Source organism: Cucumis melo, chromosome 4 (assembly GCF_025177605.1).
Source record: "Cucumis melo cultivar AY chromosome 4, USDA_Cmelo_AY_1.0, whole genome shotgun sequence".
In the NCBI taxonomy this organism is placed as follows: domain Eukaryota; kingdom Viridiplantae; phylum Streptophyta; class Magnoliopsida; order Cucurbitales; family Cucurbitaceae; genus Cucumis; species Cucumis melo.
In genome coordinates this window covers 28758661-28785254 of record NC_066860.1, presented here as the reverse complement: position 1 = coordinate 28785254, position 26594 = coordinate 28758661, and the positions used below count along the sequence as shown (strand labels likewise).

General features: G+C 32.6%; 4 protein-coding genes across 6 annotated transcripts; all 4 read right to left on the bottom strand.

Annotated features, from left to right (window-relative positions):
* Nucleotides 1-804: 804 nt before the first annotated feature.
* Nucleotides 805-5893, bottom strand: LOC103487042 (ubiquitin receptor RAD23b-like). Of its 2 annotated transcripts, XM_008445232.3 has the most exons (13): nt 5660-5880; nt 4037-4198; nt 3128-3166; nt 2961-3034; nt 2819-2860; nt 2486-2663; nt 2268-2402; nt 2117-2191; nt 1700-1747; nt 1499-1608; nt 1334-1412; nt 1126-1245; nt 805-855 (listed from the first exon to the last, which is right to left on the bottom strand). In XM_008445232.3, exons 1-12 carry the CDS (start codon nt 5723-5725, stop codon nt 1129-1131), a joined length of 1125 nt encoding a protein of 374 aa, XP_008443454.2. In that variant the 5' UTR covers nt 5726-5880; the 3' UTR covers nt 805-855; nt 1126-1128. The 2 variants fall into 2 exon arrangements, with proteins under 2 accessions (XP_008443454.2, XP_008443453.2); XM_008445231.3 differs by having other exon boundaries at nt 805-1245; nt 5660-5893.
* A 3614-nt stretch (nt 5894-9507) lies between these two features.
* LOC103487043 (putative cyclic nucleotide-gated ion channel 8) lies at nt 9508-13663 on the bottom strand. 2 transcript variants are annotated; one of them, XM_008445233.2, is made up of 7 exons: nt 12999-13663; nt 12338-12932; nt 12038-12250; nt 11647-11951; nt 10857-10968; nt 10478-10714; nt 9508-10359 (listed from the first exon to the last, which is right to left on the bottom strand). In XM_008445233.2, exons 1-7 carry the CDS (start codon nt 13058-13060, stop codon nt 9676-9678), a joined length of 2208 nt encoding a protein of 735 aa, XP_008443455.2. In that variant the 5' UTR covers nt 13061-13663; the 3' UTR covers nt 9508-9675. The 2 variants fall into 2 exon arrangements, with proteins under 2 accessions (XP_008443455.2, XP_008443457.2); XM_008445235.2 differs by having other exon boundaries at nt 12338-12903; nt 12999-13657.
* Nucleotides 13664-17625: 3962 nt separating this feature from the next.
* LOC103487044 (uncharacterized) lies at nt 17626-20721 on the bottom strand. Its single transcript, XM_008445236.3, has 5 exons — nt 20022-20721; nt 19678-19921; nt 18384-18482; nt 18042-18256; nt 17626-17837 (listed from the first exon to the last, which is right to left on the bottom strand). The coding sequence occupies exons 1-5, from the start codon at nt 20465-20467 to the stop codon at nt 17762-17764; spliced, it is 1080 nt and encodes a 359-aa protein (XP_008443458.2). The 5' UTR covers nt 20468-20721; the 3' UTR covers nt 17626-17761.
* A 3707-nt stretch (nt 20722-24428) lies between these two features.
* On the bottom strand, nt 24429-26332 carry LOC103487045 (protein transport protein SEC13 homolog B). Its single transcript, XM_051083899.1, has 2 exons — nt 26145-26332; nt 24429-25599 (listed from the first exon to the last, which is right to left on the bottom strand). Exon 2 carries the CDS (start codon nt 25520-25522, stop codon nt 24617-24619), a length of 906 nt encoding a protein of 301 aa, XP_050939856.1. The 5' UTR covers nt 25523-25599; nt 26145-26332; the 3' UTR covers nt 24429-24616.
* Nucleotides 26333-26594: the final 262 nt, after the last annotated feature.

The window sequence follows — 26594 nt, the reverse complement described above, 5'->3', positions numbered from 1 at the left end:
GTTCCACAAACTATCATAAAAGAAAAGCAAAAGATGGGATGAAACTAAATTTAAAATGGCCTTCGAAATCAAATATATATATATATATATATATATATATATATATATTATCTTGTCACCTAATATTTCACATACTCAATACTTGTGTGTTGAGACATATGTGGTTAATTTTATTGATAAAGAAAAGTGGAAAGAATCAAATATATCAATTTATCAAAGTACGTGTGAAAACATAGTGTATTTAAGATGTCAGTTTAATGTACATTCAAATGTTTGGACTCTGGACGAAATAGAAATTTATTGCTAATTATTCAACGATAATCTTATATGATATGTAATTATATCTTAAATTACATATATGGACTTCAGGGTAGCTTTTCTGGAATAAAATGGAAGGTGTGATAGTACATTACAAAATATAGGGAATAATAAAATGAAATAACACGTCAAGATTAACTACGCCAAAAACGAAACCATCCTTAAATTCCATTTAGCTTTTATCAAATTATATGAAGACGTAATTTAAAATTATTAGTCTACACATAATTTGAAGACGGACTTAAAAATATAATTTAAAATTGTTCAAAGACTACTAATAAACCATGTTTAACCTAAAAAGAAGTATAATAATAATAATAATATAAATCTAACTTTAACCCAAAGTTATCAAACAAATCCAAACAGATAAACACAATAAGCAGAACTGGAGTGCTCTTTCGTCTAGGGACTCTGTTGGGATTTCTCATTTTTCTTCCTCAGTGAACAACATGACTTCAATTCTGTTCAAAGAATAATCAATAGATATCAAGAAAACCCACCTTTTCCAATGTCTAATTACGCCACGCTCGACGTTACCTGAAACGTTGACACGAGCAAACTAGCTTTGAGCTTATAGTTATTCTACATTCACGCCTTAATCTAATTGCTATTCTCTCAACGTTCTATATTTGATGATTCATATGTGCCAAATTACTTTAAAATGTTCTAAAGAAAAAGTATTATTGAAAGTACTGAGAAGAAACTTCGAACCTTAGATGCTAACAGATACCATGGATCCATCTAACCAACGGAAAAAAAAAAGAAAAAAAAAAAAGAAAACTATTCATCGAATGTGATGAAGTTCACCATTTAATCCTCAAATTCGCCACCATGTTCCAAAAGATAGTTGGCAGCCAATTCCTCATTGCGATCACAAGCTAAAAAGGCCTCAATGACTTGATCCCTATCAAACCCCATTGCTTCCAACTACAAATGCCAGCAAGGGCGAGAAGAAGGTAAATAGATTAATCTTCGTTGCTCGATAGAGCAAAGTATATAAATGAAGATAACTTACTCGTTCGATTGCTTGCTGCTCAGCTGGTGTGACATTGATAGCATGAGGCATGTCTTGATCAGGCTGGTCAAACAGATCCCTGGAAGAAAACGAAAATTTGGATAGGTCATATAAATTTCAATATGAAAATAAAAATCATTGGCCACAAATGGCGAGAAAACTTACCCTTCAAAGCCCTCAAGAGGCTCATTTATTAACTGGAGGAACTCTGCTTGATGGTCCTGGATCAATCTCAAGAGTTGAGGGTTCTGCTTCCCAAGCTCCTGAAGCATAGCCTGAAACCAAGCCCAAGTTCACAGCTTTAGATCTAGCCAAAAGAATACGTAAACTTGAAATTGACGAGAGAGAAATCAGATAAACACAGACCTGTAATATTTGTGGATTTGCTTGCACCATAGACCGCAATGCTTGAAACTATAATCCACATGGACAGTAACAGTACATATCAAATTCGTCAGCATTGTTTCCAATAACAACAAAAAGGGGACGGGGGAAGGGGGGAGCCTAAACAGATCACATGAGGGAAGAATTAATTAAAACTTGGCCCCTCAATTGTTGGGAAGTTTATGCTCTCAAGTTTGACTGAGCATCTTTTCAATTAACAAGACACTTCACAGGAAGTATCATGGCTAAATAACTTGGCAGCAAAGATTACTGACATGTTATGATCAAAATGATTCTTAATCATGACCAATGAGAAAGTGATCACTGATCAGAAGCCCGTAGGAATTTCCAAACTATAGTCCAACAAAATCTAGGAAGACAGTAAAAATTAAAGCATACCTGTGGGTTGTTCCTAAGGAACTCAAGAGATCCAAGGCTTCCTCCACCACCACCAGCAGCGGCAGCAAGGGACTCCTAAACCACTAGCTCTCAGTGAGAATTTAAGGACAAATTTTATGGATAAAATTTTAAATGAAGTACAAAATTTTACCTGCGGAAACATGTTGAGGGGGGACGAGTTGGGACCTCCAGAAACAGGAGGAGCGGTCGCACCACCTGCTTCCATAGGCTGGCTAGTTGGTGGACGAGCCACAGGGGCTGCAACTTCTGCGGTTTCTGGAATACCCTGAATATAAAGCCAAGTACGGTAACAATAAATAGGAGACAGACGGCTGAAAGACTATCTATTAGTGAAGTGGTAAAACATACAGAGTACAAATAATCTACTGCCCGCTCAGGATTATTATAGGCTGCTCGAAGTGCACGAGTGACTGTTTCTCTATCCCAGCTGCCACCACCCATATCCATTATTTCTTGAATGGTCTGCTCAAGATTGTTTCCAGAAACTAAATTTGACGCAGCTTGTCCATATGTATCAATTTGAGCACTGCAGCGTGACAAATTATTAGATACTCTATCCTATTTAAGTTTGAGCATCTGTCCTAATCACATAAAGGAACTTCAAGAGTAAACAGGAAAACTTGTGAATAGAAAATTATAAATACAAAATGATACAACAAAAAGCAGAAACCGTGTTCATACTTAGCAGTTGGCACATCTGAAATAGCAACGTTCCTGGAGGCTCTGAAAAAGCAAGCACAGAGAAATATATAGAATTATCAAGCTGACATGCTGCCAAGGGGTAAGAGACACTAAGTTGAGTTGGTATCATCAATAGACTCACGCTGGTTGTGTAGGAGCTTCAGGGATTGAAGTAGAATTTGGTGTTGGAGTAGTTGTAGGAACATTAGTCGTTGTCTTCAAGTAGACATACAAAAATTAGTTCAGAGAGAAATGTGCATTAATTACATAATGACCTGAAAATAAAATGAACAAAGAAAGATATTTAACCTGAGTAGATGATGACCCAGTTGAACCAGGTGCTTTACTCTGGATAAAGGATATAAGTGAGCGGAACAGTTGAAAACCATGTGAAATAAGAAATCTCATAAAAAGGGGATTGCAGTGAATTAAACGTGTGCCTGATGTTTAATCAAAACTCTTCAGAGATCTATAGATACATGCAACCACTATTTAGGAGGATAATGGAGAGAATAACAAAATAATCTCCTGTGACATTAAATTTCTAGTAGCTCGAATGGGGATTTCACTTAACAACGGTTGAAAATTAAAACCGCTAAGTGAGATGCTTGACTTCTGAGAATGTAGAGCTCTCAGTTTGATAGAACTATTGCTCCTCCTTTTACAGGACAAATAAAGATATTATCTAACACCAAATAGGTAGTTAACATCAAACAAAATGATAAAAGTTTACACTATTTCCAACAAGCAAATCTAGGCTTCAGATTCCAGAGACCTATTGACAACTAGACAACTAGTCACAAAACTGTTCCTGCACAACAACTATATCGGTGAGTGTCCGGACTAGTTTACACGCAACCAACCCGCCTGTGTGCAACAACTATTTTTAAGAGATTAAGCCCATCAAAAGAATTAAGCAACATGAAGAAACTATAAAACAAAAATGGAATCAAGATCAAGAGCTCTTGTATAAGCATTGGTTTTATATTAAGACATGTTAACTCATGAAATATAAACATCAATCCACTATCTTGAAATATTTACATTACTAATGGCATACAATAAAGAGTTGGATCGGCGATTTTCACAATGAGAAAGAAGATTATCGTGTAGTACATTAGTCCACCGTAGCCATTTAAATATGATGCAAGATAATAGTCAGAAAGGAAGTTTAATACTTTCTGAAAGGTTATCCAAGTTGGCTACAACACGACATACCTTACTAAGCATAACAACAAGAAAACCATCTTCGGTAATCTTGTTCTCTGTCAACGTTGTTTCATCTTTTAAAACCTTCCCGTTGTGGATTAACAATTGCTGACCGCAAGGATAACTATCTTTTCCTTGTACATTCTCAATGTTCTTCTTTACACCCAATACCTAGTTAGATGGACAAAAAGTAAAACATTTAATAAAACAAATAAAAAACGAACTACTTCCTATATTAAGAAATATTTTAACTTGAGCAAAAGTAACAATTTCCAGCTCGATTGACAAATCACCAACTACACTCAGCTATTCAAAAGACAATGTAAATGGGGGGGGGGGATTGTTCAGTCAGTCCCAAATCTCATGCCATGCATTATAAATTTATAATCCTATCTCCTGACTTCTGCTAATTCAGCAAAAACTTCATCCATCAAGTGATCAAGATAATCTCGAGTCTAAATAAGCCTTTTGAGGAGTGAGTATAAGTTAAAGGAAAAGGAAACCAGCACGGTGTTCTACAATTTAGCTATGAGCTTTGATCAAGCTAATTGTGACCAAACAAGTGTTATATGTCCTCTTTCCTTTCATGGACGTGGAGAAGATATTTCAAAAGAGTAGGGGGTTTTTCAGTTTATTGACAAAAATGAAGAGAATGTACAAGGGTATACCAAAACAGGCCTACAAAAAGAAGCCCAACACTGCCACAAGAAGATTAGGGGGCATGAGATAGTACCTCTTGTAAATTTTATCAATTGAATAAATCGCACTAAAAGACACCTTCCAAACAAAGCCCTTGCTTGCAGCATAAAAATCCTAAACCTAAACCATTTTAGGTCGTTGGCGTTATCTAATAAAAGGACAAAGCCTCACTAAATATCAATCAAAATGGAATAAACCTCTATAAAAAAAATAAAAAAAACCAAAACGGAATAAACCTTGAGGCTAAACAAGGGCAACCTTAGGCATACAACTTATTATCAAGGTGCCATTTAAATATTGGCAATTGGAAGCAATAAGTAATGACGACGTAAACCTATAGAGAATACTTGGAATTAAGAGAAATAGAAGACTACAATAAATAAATAATAATGATAATAATAAGAAATTTAGTCGCTTCAAGTACCAGGGGCAAAAAAAACCAAATAGTGCATGGCATGAAAAGGCTGAATTTTAAATTCAAATGGACATTGTAATGCGTCGGCAGAACCGCAGAACCGCAGAAGAAATTGTCTTTCGAAATATAAAACGGGTTTTCTGAGCAACTCATTCAAAAAAATTCATAACTAGTAATCCAATTAACAAAGAAACAAACAAAATAAACATATAAAAAAATAATAATCTGGAAGGAAAACATTGAATGCCTATAAACTTAATCGAAATAAAAAAAATCTGAAATACCACTGATATAATTGGTGGAATGGAATGATGAACCCCTAAAGAAATCACCATATATAGATACTAACATCAAGGTGAACAACATTTCATAGACTAGTTTACATAATCCAGTAAAGGAGCAACAGAAATTCAATACCCTTATGTAAAAACGTAAAATTTTGGTAATATGAAAAAGAAAACATAAAGAAGGGAATGAATTGAAGATTGAAAAAAGGAGAGAAGAGAAGAAAAACTGACGGTGTCTGTAGGTTGAACCTCAATTTGAAAGTGACTTCCTTTGAGGGTCTTAACCGTAAGCTTCATGGCCAGAAGGTAGAAGAAGAAGAAGGCGAAGAGGAGGAGAAATTGGGAAAGGAAAAAAGAGAAAAAGAAAACCCTAGATTGGCAATGGAGAGAATCAGAGAAGGTTCATTTGTTGGGAGGAAGAAAGAAAGAAGGAAAGTGGGTAAATGGACTTTACACTTCCCACTGCCCTGCGTGGGTCAGGCACGTGACTCCCAACCCGGACCCTTGCGTAAATGAAGGATTACATAAAACAAATCCAATTTTCAATTATTTCTTCTAAATTATTCATCCCTTTCAATTCCCTTCTCTTTTTACCCTTTCTTTTTTTTTCTTCTCTTTTTAATATATATATATATATATATATATATATATATATATTATTTTAGATACACAACAAAATTAATCAAAATCATTACAAAATATTTCTAAAATATACAAAATAGCATAGTGTAGATTAAGATAAACAATAATATTTTGTTATATTTATAAATATTTTTATATGTTTCATAGTAAAAAAGACTTTCATATATATTTGTTGGTAAAATTAGACAAACAGAAAAATAGGTATTGAGTATTATAATTAGATTTGTAATTTAGAGAAAATATGACATTGATTGATTTTTTTTTTAATAAGATAGAAGATTGAACCTTTGGTTTCATGTTTGGCTTTTAAATTGTAATAGAATGTTATCAATTGATCGATAATTCTTGAGTTAAAATAATCGATGATGAAATGAATAGTATTTTTAAAACTAAAAATTATATATATATATATATAAGTTTTTTTGCTTGTACTAAGCTTTATCGTTAATAATCTTCTAATAGCAATATAGTCTATCATTGATAGACTTATAAAAAGTCGTATATAAATTTTACTATATTTGTAAATTGTGTTGTACAATATTTGTTAATACTTTAGGTCTAATTTTATACTTGCAACTGCATCTAAAATTGTTTCTAAAGTTTATAATTATACTTTAGTCTTTAAATTAAAAAAACACACACATAATAGGGACTATATGAAAGGTATTCATCAAACTATAAAAACTATTTATAACAAAAAAAAAAAACTGAATTTGGATTAAATCTTAACATTTCCAAACCACCTATCAAAGCTATATGTGTATTAATAGTTTAAAAATTTGACTTGACTACATTAATGAATCAACATAGTTGCAAATACACTAATCGACCCAGTTAATTTTATAATTTAACCTTATTTAATAGTAATTTTTAGTTAGATAAAAAAACAAAGTCTACTTCGTCGGTTTTGTGGAAAAACGGAAGAAGAAAAGACCGAATGTTTTTTCTTTAAAAAGAAGGAAAAAAACAGAATGTTTAGGTAAGAAGAAAATTGATAATGTTTTATCTTTAAAAGGAAAAATAGTTAAAGAGTATGTTTTGTGTATAGACTTTTAAAATTAATTTTAACACTAAATGAATACTATATATAAGTTTAAGTTTAAGAGGTTACCTAGATGAATAATATTATTAAGGCTCCTAATGTTAATCTAAGGTTTACCAAACACAAATAGATATGAAACGATAGATTCTTCATTCTTAATATATATAACTAATATTGTTATTTTTAGAGTTCAACGAAAAGAATAATAGATGATTGGAGATTTAATTCAAATATTGTGGTTTTATTATTTCATTTATTTTTTAAATTTTACTCTTTTATTTATCAAATTTTATTTGTTTTTAATAATTAATTATTTTAGTTTATTTTATTTACGAGATTAATATTTTGATTAAATATTAATTATGATTAGATTAGGTATTTAATTATTGTATTTAACTTTTTTTCTCTTACTTATTTTTCATTATTCTATTATTTCATGTATTTTACTTTTTCAAATATTTTATTTTTAAATTAATCTATCAATATCTAAGCTATTTTTATTTAGATTAAATAAAGTTCTAAATGAAAAGATTTTGTTAAATTTAACAAAAATAAAATAAAATAAATAAAATCAAACAATTTAATATTAAATTAATTAAGTTTCAAATCCTTAAATAACCTAAAAAATTGTATAACAAATATTTTAAGAAGTATTTAAACTTTGAATGTATAATAATTTTCTTTAAAAAAATTCAATTTAATGATTCGATTTGATTTAAGATTTATTTGAATTAAAATTCGGTGAAATTATGCTCATACTTTTTTAAAATAGAAAGAAAATATTTATCTTTCTACTTTCTCATATTTGTATATTTCATTAATTTATTATAATTTTAATGTGTATCATTTTTGTTACTCCATTTATCTTTTATCTCTTTGATTTTGGTACCATGTTTTTCATTTGATAGATCTCTCGACACGTTTTTCATTTGATAGATCTCTCAACACGTTCTTCATTTAATAGAACTCTCTTTATCTTTCTCTTTCTTTCTTTTAACTTTTGTATATATGATCTCTTTTATCTCTTTGATTTTTGATAAAAGATCTCTCTAATTTCTAAATTTTATATTTCGGTTAAATTACAATGATTCCTTTTGCCTAATTAAGTTATTTTATAAACTTTACAAACACATGCAGAAATTAGATCATTCATAACTGTGTTTTAATTTATTTTAATTTAAAAATCTTAAGTATTATTGTTTTCTAACCATTTTATATTTACTTTTAAATCTTCAAGTCAATTTTTTAGAATTATTTTATTAACCACCATATTAATCAATTCAAAAGATTTACTCCTTAAATATATTTTAAGTATAAGGATTAAACCATTTGTATGTGTTAAATTTATATTTGATTTTGTTAAATGTATGGACTTTTTATAATTAATTTAGTATTATTTTTTTTTGTTCCAAACACTAAAATGAAAGTTGTACTATTGAACTTTTATAGTTTAGTTATATTCTTCAAAGCTTTACATTTTTAGATAGTAAGAAACTAGTGGAATAAAAAGAAGAAAGCCCATAAAAAAGTTTGCTTTATGTTCTTTTGTGTCTCCGTTTGAAAGTAACTATCAGCTTTTACAATAATAATTTAGTGTGTATGTCCATGAGTGAATGGGTGAAAGCAACTTTCAACAAAAAAAAAAAAAAATCAATTATATATTAAGTATTACAAATGGAAAAGTTTATGAACTAAATTATTACTTATGAAAATTCATGAACTAAATTGTAATAAATTTAAAAGAAAAATTACATCATATGACAAAAAATTTAGAAAAAAACAATTCATAACACATTTTTTTTTTATATTGCAAATATGATAAGTAATTAGATATATCATAAGGTTATTTACTTTTAAATTTTGATACTTTTGTAATTTAGAAAATATAGTGACATGAATTTTATTATTATTATTATATATATATATATATTTTTTTTTTGCTATTTTTGCAAACACCCCGATTTAAAACTACCTATCTCAATCATTGTCAACTGGACCTTTTAACAAGGAGCTATCTCTCCCCAAGCAAAATTTTTTAAAGGAAAGATAGATTTAAACTCAAAATACCTTAAAAGGATATGATTATTTCTAAAGTATACATTCTTCAAAATTGTTGGAGCCACTCTAAACTTGTTTGACAATGCTTTTGAAAGACAAAAACTCAACATTATTGCATCTATTTATCTCTTACATTTAAAAAATATGCATACATAGAGTTAAATCCAACACCTATTTAAATCATATTATATATATATATATATATAATTTGGATATAGAAACCTTTTAAGCTATCAATTATCGTTGAACCATGAAAATTTTTAAAATGAGTAACTCTAATTATAGTAAACATAATATAACATAATTATAGTAAACATAATCGAAATCGTAGCAACTCTAATCCTCAAATACACATTTCCTTATTTAAGAAGAAGAAGAAGAAGAAGAAGAAGAAGAAGAAGAAGAAGAAGAAGAAAAGAATACACAATTTAATGATTCATATGTATAACATAATAAAATATAAAACCTAGAGGAAAAATAAAATTAAAAAAGAAACAATTCATTTTTAATCTCCTTTATAAACAGAAAAATCAGGTTCCGCCGGCTTCTGCAAGCTAATCAAGCTCTTCCCACTCACATTTCTCATTCGATGTCCTCTAAGCGCATTCGCCGCAAATCTCGACGCCAAAATCGTGGCCCCAAGTCTCGTCGTACTATACGCCGCCGCAACCGCCGCCGCATCCTCTTCCTCCTCTTCCTTCCGTCGCAGCTCCGCGATTTTCCGTTTTAAATACCGCCGCCACGCTGCCTGTATGAAACACGACGCCCAAGTTCGCCACTGCTGGGAGTAGAATCTGAAGGTGTGTTGAACTTGACGACTGTGGAGGCGACGGAACTGGCTGGCTACGAATTTGAGTTCCTCGGCCTCTAAGGCGAAGGCTTCGACCTCGGTTAGAGCATGGACGGTGCGAGTGGAGGAAGGGAGGTTGGAGCCGGATTTGGGATCGAGAGCCCAGGTTAAAAGCTCTTCACCACAGAAATCGCCTTCTTTTAATATGCCGCGGTTGTAGAAGCCGCTACGGCCACCGTCGGTGGTGACGCTCTCTAGACGGCCGCGGATTATGAAGAGCATTTCGTCAACTGGGTCGCCTTCTCGTACTATGTATGTGTTCTCAGTGTATAATGTTGGTTTTAGCCTCTCGCATATTGCGTCTAGGAGACGTTCGTCCATGTTTGCAAATAATGGGACCTGTGTGAATAAAGCCAACCCAGCAATAATTTGACCACTCAAAGCACATAGATCCACTAAGATATGCTAAAAAAACAAAAAACAAGAAGACACAGCAAGTAATGAAATGAATACATACCCTTCTAACCAAATTGAGACAGAGATGTCGTTTGATGTCTCTCCTAAGATCTTTAGGCAGACTCTGAACCAAGCTCTCTTCATCAACACCTCTAGTTTCAAGCCATTTGTACTGATCGTAGCGCCTAACCTTTTCTCTCAAGTCTGGCGGAAGCAGTCGATGGTGCATCCATTGCTCAGAGTCTCTCCTCTTGATGCGCATCTCTTCAAGTCGGACTGTTAGAGATTGAAGATACGTCTGTAGAGAAACGTAACAACATAGAAAAAGTACTTTAATTACTTAAAAATACTTTTTAGTTCATCCTTGAAACCATGCAAGCATAAAAGTTGACCATGGAAAAGAGAGGGAGATGCAAAAGGAAGAAGCAAAAAAAATTCACCTGCATGTTTCCAATCAAGAGTGCAAAAAGGAGGAGCCCAGAAATTGCAATTAGGATAGAAAAGATAACCTCCCCAGGATAAGTACTAGTGAGCAGCCCTTGACCAAGTGTACTGTGGAAGAATCAAACATTCAATATCCAAAACACAAACTAATCTTTCAAAATGTGTTATATACGTCATTTAACCTTCGAGACAGACTATCCTAAGACTATAAATTACCACTTTCATTATAATAAACATTATTTTTATAATTTCCAATTAGCAATAATCTACATTATTTCAAAACTACAATTTGTTTACTGTTCTTACTGTTATATATTAATCATTTTTTTCTTTACTAAGTTTACCATTTTCTTATCAAATTAAAATAGTTTACATGTTTAATACATACTAAAATTTTCTACACCCTACATACGAACTATAATAACTTAGGAATATAATAAGCAATTATTTGCCTTGAATGCTCCAACGTCTTCGGTAAACCAAAAAACCATTGGTCCATTAGGGTGCATAAAATAAAATTGAGAAATGAGTTAAACATGATATTAAGTCGCCGATTGACCTAAAGTAAATTTAATATCATAACATCTAATGCTTATCCCACTTATGAACTTGAAGTATATAAAAGATCTGACAATGTTAAATGAGAAGGAAATGAGTTTGGACAAGGTTTAAATACACAACCTCCAATCTAGACCACTTGAAAAAGAAAACTTAAGTTTATATTATATTATCTAACTCACAAACTTAAAAGTAAAGTGAAGAAATTAAGAGTAGAAAGGGAGAGACCTTAAATTTTGCAAGCCCCACCACAGGCAATAGCAGAACTTGGAGAAGAAAGTCCTGGATTGAACAATGCCAGAGGAAATGGCCTGAGTGTAAATGCCATAGTTGAAAGGCAAATTATCTCCCAAGGCAGTGCATTTCTTGGTGAGAACTTCAACGCTTATATTTCTCCAATCTTTATACCCAGCCATGTGCTTATTCCCACAATACAAATAGTTAATGTTGCACTTTCCACTGCTTCTGCATGCTTGCCGCCAACATGCATCGTTCCTCTCCACTGCAAGCAAGTACCAGAATGCTCCTGCTATCTGCATTTTAATTAATTTAGAAAAGTTATGAAAGGGATTGAGGATTGAGGATTGAGGATTGAGGAAGTGGAAGAGGGGTTACTTACATGACTGGCAAGCATGTATAAGAGGAGATAGTAAGCAGCACCAGCCCAAGCACTTTCAGCAAAAACACCTGCTGTCTTCTTAAGCTCTATGTTCAAAGGTATAAATCTAATAAATCTTGGAATATACTGAAGAAACACTATGTTTAACAATGCTTGTTTTGTTGCCAAAACTTCTGATCCTTTTGATCTGTGAAGAAATCTCCACACCACTAACTACATCACACACACACAAATTCATCAAACAAATTCCAATCAAAATTCAGTATTAAGTTAGCTATGGGTTTTATGAAACACACCAACCTGAGGAAGAGGAAGAACAGATAGAAAATCAGCAATAAAGTAGCGCTGAAGATACCGCTGGGCGATCTCCGTCGGATCAATCACAAGCTCGCCCCGACCAAACACCCTAGACGACGGCGCAATGTAAGCCGTTCGGAACTGAAACCCCATCCGAATCAAGTAGAAAACATCGATAGCCGTACGCACGGTGGTGGTCGTGACGGCGAGCTGAGTGTCCATTCCGAGGCAGTAAGAGGCATGGTTGAACACAGGGAGGTAGAAGAACAACGGATCAACAGAGACGGCGAGGATACAGCACAACACGAATAGTTTGTTCCAGAAGAGGAGCGATTTGTCCTGTGGATCGAAGATTTTCTGTTCCGACACTTTTAGATCCTCCGGGAAGATGACTTTGGACACGCCGGAGCGGAGTGATCGACCTAGGGTTTTGATTCCGTCGGAGCTTCTTTGAACTCCCATTCGGAAAGATTTCGACGCGTTTTGTGGCTTCGAACGGCTGATGAATGGCAATGGGAGACCTTCTAGATTGAATCGGCATTTCTTCATTTTGCTTGTTCCCGAGGGCACTGACAAATTCGAATCCAAATCATCCAACCTGTGAAAGTCCATGAAACGTAAAATCTCTCATCGATTAGTTCTGTTCGTAAATTGTAGAACGTACCTCACGAATTTCTCCTTGTGACCACCGATGTACTGCGACTTGTATCCACCACAATCGAACATTTTGTGGCAATGGAGAACATAGATGCGAGAGTTTATCGCCGAGAAATTAAAATGGTACAGATCCAACGGCGCTTCCGATTTCCGCCGTTGTGTTCTCGAATTAGATCATTCTGGTTCCCAACAACTGCAAATCAAAAACTTTGTTCCTTGAAAAAAAAAAATCTCGGTTTCGATTCCGCAGAGAGACAACAGGCAGGTGGGTTTGAAAAGGTCGCATCAACTGGGAAGAAAGAAATTGTTTGTTCTTCATCTTCTTTCTCTTTTTCTTCCATTGGAGATCCAATTTTGTCGGGGGATTGCGTTTCTATATTTAGAAAATGGAGAATTTGTCTCTGCATTTTCTTCTTCCTTCTCGTGAAGTCTTTGGATATTGGTTCTTCAAAAAAGCATGGAGAGACATTCGTTTGAATTCTGAATCTCTGATTGTTTTGAAACTCCGATCATCTCAGATTTTCTTTCTTTGCACCGGTGACGATGCTGACGGTGGTGACGGTGAGCTTCTTCCCGGATTCTTTATAATTATTACTACTATTATTATTTATTTTTCTTTACTGAAATTGTATATTCAAATGTTTCTTTTCTTTCATTCTTTCTTAGTACATTTGAAAGCTTGAAAATTTGTCCTAATGGTTCTTTTTAGTACAATGTAGGTTTGGAATAACATACACTAACCTATTTGTCAATTCAACCCTCCTCAGTTAAACAATGGTTGTAATCCATTGGTCTTCTCTACTTTAATCATTTTGATAAAAAAGAAATATAAAGAATCTTTTATAAGCCTTAAAATTTCTTTATTTGGTCTATTACTCTCAAAATCTGATTTCAATTTGTTCATTAAATTTCAAGATCTACATTATTAATCTAGGTTTATCATTACTTTCCATCATTGAAGTTAATTTTAATCATCATTATTAGTTTGTTACCTTTTGTTGATATGCACCTCATTTAGTTGATCATGAAGCATGAACTTTATAGGTCTTTTTTATATATATGAAGTAGAGGAATCAAACATTCAATCATTTTTTTTTTCTTAATATAAAGAAGTATGTATTGACCAAATGTATTAAGACAAATTAGATAATTAATTAACTAAAATTAATCTTTCTATCTAACTCATGTGTGTTTACGATTGATTTTTTATCCTTTTAATATGTCAATGGAAGATTATGTTATTTACCATTGATATAAACTAATTTTGATAATTAATCTTTAAAAGGAAAGTTGTAAAAAATATAAAAAATGACAAAACATTCTCTCATAAAATAAATTTTGTAAATTTGTGATTTATTTACGAAGTGTAGATAGTTTTTTCTCTATTTTTTTTAAAACCTCTCTATCTGCGAATCTAAAAATTTACTATATTTTTATTTATTTTAATATATTTAGAAATGTTCATTTAAACTTTTTTGTTATACTTACAAAATGCCCCTAAAACTATAATATCCTACCATGTATTTGTTTAATAATTCACTAATTTTAGCAATATTTTCAACGACAACTTATCATAAGATTAAATTGTTTCTGTAATTCGAGTTAGAAGAATGAAACATTTTTAAATTTTGAGGTAAAAATTGCTTTTTTTTTTCTTCCCGTTCATTAGTTACAATTGATTGATTATTACAAAAGTTTTTGCTGGATACTTAATTTGTTTTAATTGATTCCACACAATTAAATGGACTTATTATTTAAACCTACTTTTTTTGGTTAAATGTCAATGTATAGATACTTCACGTTTTTTTAACAATTTATTAATTATACTTTTAAAAATAAATTAACAATTTTTTAAAATATAACAATTGACGGTGAGAAGATTCGAACCTCCCATGCTAACTGCAACTAAACTAAGCTCGGTTTAGCAAATTAACTACAATTTCATGGTTGCTTATACAAAATTTAGATTAATACATTGCTTAAAGTAACCATAATCCTCTTGAGTCGCTATTTAGACATCCTTCTAAAAGGAAATAAATAAGGGCCCGTTTGGTAACGTTCTTATTCCCTGTTTCTTGTTTCTGTTTCCATTTTTTAAGAAACGGAGGTGTTTGATAACGTTCCTTGTTTCTCGTTCTCAAAAAAAGTAGAAACGTTTCTCATTTTATAAGGAATTATTGGGAACCAAAAAAAGTAGTTTCTTCTGTTCTGTTTCTCAATTGCTTCTATTGGTTTTCTTTTTCTCAATTTATTTCTATTTGTTTCGTTTTCCTTTTTCTCAATTATTTTTATTTTTTTCCTTTCATTTTTTTCAATTATTTTTATTGGCTTTTTTTTTTCTTTTTCTCAATTATTTTTATTGGTTTCCTTTTCATTTTTCTCAATTATTTTTATTTCTTTTCTTTTCCTTTTTCTCAATTATTTTTATTGGTTCATTTTTCTTTTTTCAATTATTTTTATTGGTTTACTTTTCCTCTTCTCCAAATAATCATTCCTCTTCCTCTTTCACTCATCGTTTTTCTCTGCACACTGTCTTCCTCTTCATCTCTCATCGTCTTCCTCGACAACCCGAACTCTTCCTCTTCGTCGGATCCATAGTTTTTTTCTGATTGTTCCTCTTCGTCGGATCCATAGTTTTCATCTTCCTCTTTGTGTAAATTTGGATTTTTCTCTAAAGCATCATAGGTTAAGAGTTAAAGGTTAAATTTTGTTTTGTTTCTTTCAATTCTGAATATTGAAGACATAATAACTTACTTTAAAATTAATATTAAATTCTAGATGTCACGAAATAACGATGAGATTATCGAAATTGATGGATTAAAAAGAGAAATTGCCTGAGTAAGAGATGATATTGCCAATCAAATTTGGCAACATTTGAAGGATAAATATAATTTTATGTTTATGTTATTATTTTTATTTGTGCATTGATACTTCTTCGTATTAAATGAATAAACTTTTGATAATTTTATTTGTTATGTTTGATGGATAGACCTATATTTTTGTTAATGTTTAATTGAAGTAGATGTGAAAAATAAAAAATAAATCTAGATGAAAATTAATAAACAAGAAACAGTTATCAAACACATTTTTTGTTTCTGTTTTTTTTTTCAAGAAACAAGAAATAGAAACAGTTATCAAACGCATTACTGTTTCTTGTTCTAAAAAAAGAAGAAACAGGAAACAGGGAACAAGGAACAAGAAACAAGAAACAGAGAATAGGAACGTTACCAAACGGGCCCTAAACGACTTGTCATTAGTTATTTGAGATATAAATAAACGACTTGTCATTAGTTATTTGAGATATTATAGACTTTAGTCAAAGATAAGTATAGCTCAATTGGTAAAAAATACTAGTTACAAATATGGCAATCAAAACAAAAAAATATTAACAAATATACTACAATGCACAAGAAAAGAAAAGGCAAATTTTAAATACAACTCTCACAGTTTATAAGTGATAAACTATATTGCTAACAAGAGCTTATATTACTAACAAAAGTCATCGATCAGCAATATATTTGGTTATAATTGCAATTTTTTTAAAATGTTATTATTATTAGCTCTGAAAGTATTACCCATCAATTATATTGGTACATAATATCCAACATTCACCTTAAAGTTAAGGGTTTCATCGGTAATATCTAATATTCACCTATAAATTAACGGGATCAAACCACACCACCTTAAAGAACGGGATCACAAGGAAAGAAATTTAATTTTTGAGGTTATATTTTATCCAACATCACATTCACAAGAACGATCCCACAAAGTATAAGTCATTCATTTTATAAAAACCACATGGTGTACAAATATCGGACATAGTAATCCATGATTCCCAGACAACTTTTTCTAAACCTAAGAATCCATATGGTAAATTACTTTACTTCCTCTCCAAAGCACCTTTAAATTTCACAAAGTTGTAATCAAACAGCAGATAATTTTTCTTGAAAATTAATTTAATGATTTCCAAAGAATCCTCGATGGAACCTTTAGGAAGAACAAGAAATAAGATCTAATATATTACCGTATAAGACGGTCATGAGTTTGAGTAGTAATAAATAGAGGTGCATCAAGTTGAAAAGAATCAGATGTTCGATCTATAGTGGTCACCTATCTAAGATTCAACATTATACACGTTTAACATCCAAATGTTTTAGGTCTGAAAAGTGAGAGATTAAAAAAAAGATACCAAGTTGATTCTAAAGCTGTTAGATACAGGCATAAAGTTTTTGATGAATTACCATACAATTTCAACGGCGTGAAGAAAGTAAATTCCAAAGCAAAATTCAAAGATGAAACCATACCCTTAGTAAATAACAAAACCAACTCAATACAAAGTATAAAAGTTCAGGACTACTACACAAAAAGAAAAACAAGGAATTTGAGAGGATTAAGAGACTTGATTAGGTCAGACTCAAGCTTATAAATGGTGGTGGGAAAGGAGGCTACCTCAATAGCCGGATGATGCAAGTCCTCCAATCAACTCAGATTTGGGAGCTTTAGTTAACCACTACAGAGAGCACAGGTCACCTACCATTCTCCATTAGTTCTTAACAGGAACTTTTTAGGTTTTGATAATTGACATTTTTCTCAAAATAAGTTTTTTTTTTTCATTTATCATAAAACATAAGAGAGACTAAATTAATCTTTTTTATTGAAAGAAACAATGATACAAAGGTATAGACGGAATGTAGAGGTTATTTTTTGTTTTCTTTTTTCGCGGGGGGGGGGGGGGGTTAAGGGTACAGAAAGAATATACACTTCCTTCTCTCATAACAACCCAACGACACAGCTTAACTGCAACCTATTCTCCAAGCTTCTCAAGTGATGCCCCAATAACATACACCTGCAGCAGAAAATTCCATCAACGAGTTAGATCTTTGAAAAGGGCCACAAGATCTGTTTGGAACCTAAAACAAGTTTAGTCGATAACATTTTTGTTGCAAACGAGCTTCAGAGACCACTCAGGTTTAACCATGGTAAAAAATTTCCAGAATTAAAACGAATATAAATCAGAAGATAACATAGAGGCCAATGGTTGCCAACTAACCAGAATAAAAGCTTTGCTAGGTAATCCCGAGAAGTGCCTACAGTATCACAAAACTCATCGCCAGCATCTGCAAGTTTCTCTAAATCTGCCACACTCGAATCCTCAATGAAACTAGAGCTAGCATCATCTTTGAAGAACCTTTGCAATATGTTTCCAACAAGTTCGTGAATGATTTCCTCCACCTCTGACGTAGATGGTTTGCAGAGTTCAGTCACCTACACAATAAATGTGGCGGTAAGAATCAGATCCCCCAAATGAAGTTCAACAGCTGGGCCTACTTGCAAGATGAAAAATAAAGGCTAGGCACAACAGTATAGTTACAGAAGTGAAAAAATGAAGTACCATATTGGAATCCAACGACCGTAGATATTCCAACAGATCGTTTCTGTTTCCTCTGCCATGTTCTATCTGGAAATTTTCTTGCTTCTGAGCATTGAGTTCCTGACACATTCAAAACAAAAAATTGGGAAGGTAACACAAAGAATCATCAAGTCATGAAGCTTTTTCTTTTCCTAAATTAAGGTGCAAAGTATGTGCATTTAACAAGACAGAAAAAAATTAATCCCATCCCAATAAACAGGAAAACCTCCCTATCTTGATTGAACGAAGTATACTGAAAGGCAGATAACTGAAATATGCTGAATGATGTATGCAATCAAACACTAGTTTAATTTGCCTTAACCCTTTGAAATGTAAAAAACACAAGGTATAGCAGGTAACTTTTGAACACAAAACTAAAACCTAAGCATGTAAGACACTAAGAATGAACTTGATAGCCAACTAATGGTTTTCTTTTGCCAAATTGGAGTCAGTATCCAAGATGAATCATAGCACTTCACCTTAAATATTAATTTTTCTACAAAATTTATGACCTATAGCTGCATGCCTGATAACCACTGAAAATAATTTAAATGCTTGAATAAATCTAAAACTAAAAGTTTCCAAAATATTGTAAAACTAGGTAAATAGTGGAAATGGAGGAGGAAATATGTAGTACTTCAATTGTCCAAACCCTCAACAATATAATATGGGAACATATTGACATTTTTTTGGGATAAGAAACATTTCATTGATGAGTGAAATATCCAAAGAGATACGAGAGAGATCAGTGGAGATACAAAGAAACCAAAGAACCTATTAACATTTTGTACTTGTCTACATACAGTATTTCTAGCATCTGACAAGCAATTACCAATTGAGGAATTTACATATATATTTAAGCTTCACTCAAAAGAAATGACAAACCGTAACTAAAAAGATTCAATTGAACATTAGAAAAAAAAAAAAAAAAAAGCACAGTAAACTAAGAATTCAGTCGAACGGTGACAACATGCGACTCCTTGCTGCAAGTAGTATGAATTAATAAACCATAAAAGCACCGAATAACATAGCTAATAGCATAAAACTATGAGGAATTGGTATCCACTAACATTGCATCTTAACATAGTAAATGAAACCATTCATTTTTTAATTTTTAGAAAAAAATCACGAAACAGATGTAAGGCTCTGCCCCAATTCAGGATACTGATTTTTTTTCTATAAAAGAAAATGCAGAAATGTTTTGGTGGATGTACTAGAACAGAAATGTTGTCAATAAGCAAGAGTGATGATTATAAGCAACTCGGTAAACCCTTACATCCTTAAGATTTGATAATTCCGTTTGCAACTGTTCGATGTACTTCAAGGCCTCGGGTGGCAAATCGGACAAGAGACGAGGCCTCGTATCCAAATCCTCCATATTGGAATCAACGCCTACCAGATTCTCCTCAATATCCGAAACTTCCAGTGGCTTCGACCTGTCCAAGCCCATCAAATTATCGGGCGAGATATCGAAATTCCTCATCAAAGACAACCGATACTCCGCGTTCCACAAAGTGTACCTAAACAGAGCAACTCATCTCAATTCAAAGAATTCCACAGAAAACAACACCTAAACACGAAAATATTTCATCAAACCTGCGTAAAACAGCAAAGAATTACCCGGTGATGATTGATGAAGAGAGGAGATTATGGAGAGGGCTTTTGGAAACCCTAACGGTGACCGAGAACTGATCAGAAGGAAGCAAACCCAACATTGAAGAAATAGTTTGCTTCATAGAATCCTTAGCAACATCAGAAACACCCTTGGAAATATCGGATGTATGAAGCGGCTCAATCCGCTTAAGCATATTAGCGATTACGGAGAATCCGCGATCGAATTTCAACTTCCGGGTGGAAACAAAGTCATCGGAAACTCCACCACCATCAACACCGGAGACAAGGCAGCTAACAGTGGTTGCACCAGACGTAGAGGGAAAACGGCGCCGTTGAAGGGTGAGATGTGAATAGGAGAAAGAAGGCAAGGGCGGCGGTTGGGGAGGTAGACGGGGCTTAATTGAAAAGTCAGTGACACGAGAAAGGAAGAAGGCACGAGCAGAGGCCGCCATAGGGAAAGAAGGAAGAAGAAAAGCTTCAAAGATCCCTTCAACGGCGAGCTCGCTCCTATTATGTGGACTCGCTGCTCTTGAAGATTCTACCAATCAAAATATTTGTGTTCCTATCTCTGGGCTTCGCTTTCCGAACCTTGTAAATACGTGAATATAACTCACGACTTCACTTCACATATTAATACAAGAATATTATATTATATATATATATATATATATGTCATGTCGGACATTATTTCTTTTAAAGGAAAAAAGAAAAAAAAAATGGTGTGGTGTGAATTGTTGGTGGGAATATTTATTTTCTTTTAGGTGTAAAATGAGAAAGTAGACTATGTACAATGGAATTTTCAAAAATATCCTCTTCTCATCACGGTTGGATCGGGTTCTTGGATTTCTTCCAGTACAAATTGACTGCAGGTGATTTTAATCCAACACCTCTCGATTTTTAATACATAGATAGATGTCAATCGAAATAAACTTTGGTCGTTTTTTGATATCAATATTTCTATCAATTAGACACGAATATAAACGGTATATAATTTTACTATATTTTATAAAATTTTAGTTTATTTTATTTTATTATATTTAAAAATACAATGTACATAAAATATGACCTTTTATTAGTGTTTACGAATATCACTCTTATTTATGATAAAATCTCAAATTTTTGTTATATTTTATAAATATTATATATATATAAAGGGTAGGAAATCGAATGACCAATGGAAAAAAAGCATTTCATTCAAATGAAATGTAAGATTATTTTAGAACTTTATTTTGTTTATTTATACACTTGTTTTAAATTTGACAATACATAATGGATAATTTAAATCTATGTTTTAACTTAGTTAAGCTATGTTAACTAAAAAACTTATTTTTGAAATTTGACTTATAATTCAAAATGTATTTTTAGGTTAGGTTGAAAAACTTAGGAAAAGCATAGTAAAAAGAAGAAAGAAAATAGTTTTGAAACAAAGAAAATAGAAAAGACAATAATTATCTAAAATGTTTTCGTATTAATTTTTCTAAACAATTACATTGATTAATTTTTTTAAAAAAGATACATCTAAATAAATTAATTTCAAAGACAAAATAATTTTAGATTGTAATCCTTTTTTTTTTTATTTAATTTTAATTTTAATTGTATAGCCTCGAAGCACTTAATTAATTTATCACTAAGAAAATAATCATTCTTAATTCTTAACTAAACAAGTTGTTTTTGAAGAGCTTTAAACATCATGAAATTAAACCTGCAACATTTTCATCCACTAAACAAAATTCAAATCCTAAAATTAAATTATCCAAATCCAACAAATCATAAGAAATTAATTTTCTTTTTCGGAAAAAAAAAAAAGCATTGTAATTTGATATTAAACAATCTCTCTCTTATCAAGATTTTGGCAAAGAACTCATCCAAACCATTCATCTTTCCATTAATGAATTCGATTTTTTTTTTAGTAAAGAAAATGATCCAACGTTATGATACAAATATTTTGCTAACACAAAATAAGGATTTGAAGTGGACGGTGGTCCATCTAAAAAGGACAGTTGAGAGACAAACCTTTTTTAAGAGAGTGAGTAAATAAAGGAACACCAAGTATTTGCGGTATGTCAATGTCCATCATATTTAGTCAAACAATATCCAACCAAACGGGTCGGGTCGACTTACCTATACCTATACGTTTCTTTCACAAATGAGCATCATGTAATTTCATAGAATTATGAAGGTTTTAACTGCATTTAAGACTAGGGTCGTTTCATCTTTATAAATCTAATTCTTAAAATGTCGACAAAATAAGTAATTAATGGTCGAAGTATTTATATTCTCGTAGTACCTCGGTTGTTAGCAAGCCCCAAGACTATCGAGCATGAAATAAAATATCCAAACGAATTTCATTGAATGAAAAACTAACTTGAAGCATTAATAATGCAAGTTCATAACACGTAATGAGAAAAATAGGAATTGTTAAATTAATTTGGATAAACGTAAATAAATAAACAAATATTTTTTTTTACTTCGAGGTTAAAATAAAATTTAATTTTTGTTGCAAATCCAAATTACTAGTTTCCTTAGGTTTGAACCTATTAGTCTTTTCCAAATCTAATGTAACATGTAAAATTTGATTCTTCACAAATATTTGGTATTGACGGTTGTGTTTAAGGTTGTCGAAGATGTGAGGAAGTTAGAATTGATTTATGGGAACTAGAATGAATGTGTATTAAATTGTATGACGAATAGAGAACTTGAAGAAGATTAGAGAAGGTTAGGTAACATTGGTTTTGCTTGGATCGAGAAAATCTATTGTAACAAATTGTCATGCATGAAAATAAGGCATTAGTCAAACACATCCATCCTCAAGAAGATCTTGGGCATATGTGATGATTAGAGGAGATTAGGAAAAGGGTGAAATATTCCTATATAGTTTTGGAATTTTGGATATGATAGCAAATTCATGACAGCTATGAATACAATACCAAAACATTAGTTAAACACATCTATCCTAATAAATACTTAAGAAGAGATGAGGAAAAGTGTAATATATGGCTATTTGATATTGGAGTTTGGATAATAGCACAGAAGCATTAGTTAAACACATCAATCCTCAATAAACTTTGAGCATTTTATTAGGAGGGCTTGAGAAAAGGGTGGAAATTGCTTGCACTTTTTTTGGAATTTGGATAATGCAAAATTGTAGACATGAATGCATTACCAAAGCCTTAGTTAAACATATCACTCACTCTTCGTAAAAGATCTTGCACATTTGTGGTCGGGATTGTTACGTATCATATTTGAGACTTGAAACTAAAGCTTCATTTGATGGACATATAGTAATATTTCATTTGAGAAGATCATGTAATTCTCGAGGCTCATCCTTTTGATTTATTCTCCACATTATGAGAAATTCCTAGCCATCTGCATTCAAAGTATTCTCATTCTCAATTTGAGCCACTTGAACCACATATGATAAACATTGTGACCTTAACTTGCTCTGATGGTAAAATCTCCATCTTTTGAAAGTGAAATCCGCAACATACTTCTCGAAGATGATGTTGTCTTATAAAGATTTTAACCACATAAATCTTCAAAATAATCTCTTTTGGGTTAACCACTCTTGGAACGATTTTGTTCCCCTTTGAATACCCATTTGGATTATGGGATACTATATCCTTAAAACAAAGGGCACAGAGAGAAGAGTTCAAGACGTCATTCATTAAGCTCATAAGAGTTACAAAAGATCATCTTGTATAAATACGAGAAGAATACAACTGCAGCTGCAGAAGAAAACCAATACACAAGGATTCTGCTGTAGCAATGCTAAATTAAACACCCAATTGTCATTATGTGTAATAAGCTGAAAATCAACTCAACGGCCAAACTCCTACATTGCTTATATATACAAAGACCTTGCACCAAATATTAAAAACTAAAAGATACCTCGTCAGGGGGAAAAAGAATGAAATCACAAAGAAAAATGCTAACTTTCATAGTCATTCAAACTTTCCAATCACTTTATAACTCACCTAGTACGTATGAGAGGCCAGATACACCTAACCTATCTGTTTAAATTTAAGGTCTAAGGGTGATTGCGTCTACATATCAGAATCATGTGTTCTAAGAACATCTATATTACATTTTTTATTATATATATATATTTTGTGGGACAAGGCCTGAAATGCTGCGCCTTTCAAAAGGTGTTGGCTTCATACACTCAGTCTTGTTCAAGAATTTTTCTCATCACTCACAACTAGAGTGCTCTACTTGTAATTGTAGGCTGTTCTTTATTTTTTCTACCCTGTTCAGTTGCAAGCGTCTCTTTCTGTGGTGAAAGGCAATGTATTTTCCTTCCCCATTTTCTTAACAAAAGTTTGATTTCTTTCTATTGTTCTTTCGAAAGAAAAACATTAAAGAATAGAATTCTATTTCTAGTAGTTGATCAATAAAACGGCCAGAACCTGGGAATTTAAATAAATGCATAAAATATTACTCATTTCTCACCCTCAAAATCTGATTAAGAGTTATGAAAACATGCAATCATAGTACAAAAGATTGTGAACTAAATACAGGGAAAGTGTTTAACAATATCGAGCAACATGCTCCTGACAACACACAAAAACATAATGGAATGATAAAGACTAACAATGAATAACCTAAGGCTCAACTGTAGTTACTTGCTGCCATTTACCACTGGCTGCTTCTTTCCACAAAGTAATGTGGTTATTCCCATCAGAAACAGCCAACAAGTCTCCAGTCAATGACCACGAAACCTTCCAGATGGGAGTCTTAAAATCATTCATCAGTGTAGCATCCCATTTCCCTCCTTCCTTTGTTGACCAAATAATCACTGTACCATCCTGAGAACCACTTGCAATGGTGGATTTTTGAAGCCCTAGGTTTGGTGACCAAGCCACGTCCCTCACCCAATCAGTGTGCATCTGAAGGGAAAGGGAGGAATCCCTCCTCCAGCTTCCATCTTTGAGTGTCCAAACCTTCACTGTACTATCAAAGCCCCCGGAAGCTAGCTTCCAAACAGGGTCCTCTGAGCTGGATCCAACTAAGGAACCAGGAGCGGTCGTAGGGCCCCATGAAACTGAGGTTACTCCAACAGGGTGGGCTTGTTCAATTGGATTATTGTCCCAGCCACCATCAGATCTGGCAATAAAAACCGATATACTTCCATCAGATGATCCACAGGCCAAACAGAGGCCAAGTTCATGTGGTGCCCAGGCAATAGAGTTCACCGAAGACTTGTGTGCACTAAAAACATGAGCCTGAGACCATTGATTTTGATTTCCTTCCTTCCAGATTATCACTTGACCGTCGTAAGAGCTGGAAGCTACCATTGAACCAAACTTAGGGTGTGCCCAAGCAACTTGCCAAACTGGGCCTTTATGACCATTCAAGGTAGCTAAGATTTGCGAACCAGAGTTTTTGCTAACGCTAACAATTTTAATGGTAAAATCAGAGGAAGCTGTCGCTATGCGTTTGCCATAGTAATCCATTTGTACATCATGAACCATATCTTGATGGCCAGTTTCAATCTTTTGCGAAGACATTGTACAGGATTTCTTTTCACTCTACCAATTCCTTTAACCCTTCTCCTCCAATCTCTAGCAAGTATCTATATATATATCTCTAATAGAAAATAATCTATATCAAAACACTATGCAAAATCGATGCAACTTCACAAAATTAATTAAAAGGAAAATTCCATAGTTATAAAAGGAAATCCAATATAATCAATATTTCACATCTATAGACGAGACAACCAATTAAAAGGTGATTCTTTTCACATTCTTCATTAATAGCTTCGGTGGTTAAAGGTACCCATCGCAGATCTAACAAAACAACAACGCATATGAAGCATAATACTTCCAATCAAACGCTAAAAGTGAATTATCCTGCACTCAGTTGCAAAATAAACGTTCCTCTCAATATCTACAGACAAACAATAACAAAAACTTAAAACACAAATTCACTTCTAGATCGAGATTTATTGACAAGAATAGAGACAGACCCACTCAATTTGAGCAAAAGGGTAGACGAAACGAACAAACTAAAAGGCTTTAAACACTGCGGATATCAAAACAGAAGTAGATCTGGAATTTGCCTATCGACGATAAATCAAACAGATTAGAGGAAAATTCAGCAGCAACTGGAAGAGGGGATTTGAATTACCTTTGAGATGATAGGACGGGTTGTAAAGCTGCAAAGAAGCAAATCGCCGGTGCAGAACCAGAGTTCGCCCGCCGATCTACCTGTTGAGCTCCGTTTCCTTGTGGAGTGTTTTTGGGTTTGCGACAAGTATCCGAAGATATATTGAAACCCGCAAGAAAAATTGACCGACCAGTAATTTAATTTGACGGTTTTTCCTTTTTCGTCCCCATAAATACTTTGAAACGATGAATGTGGTTTTATAGTTTTGTTACAAATTTACAAGAGGGCCCTTGATTTTACTCAAAATTTTAGAAAGTTCCCATTTTATACTTTTTTCTTTCTTTCTTTCTTTATGTCGTTTCTTTCTCAAATTTATAATAATTAACTAAATAAGCTGATTCTAAATATTAATAGACCGCTCCAAGTGATAGTCATACTAAAAAAAATATTAATGTCACAATCTTTTTTATA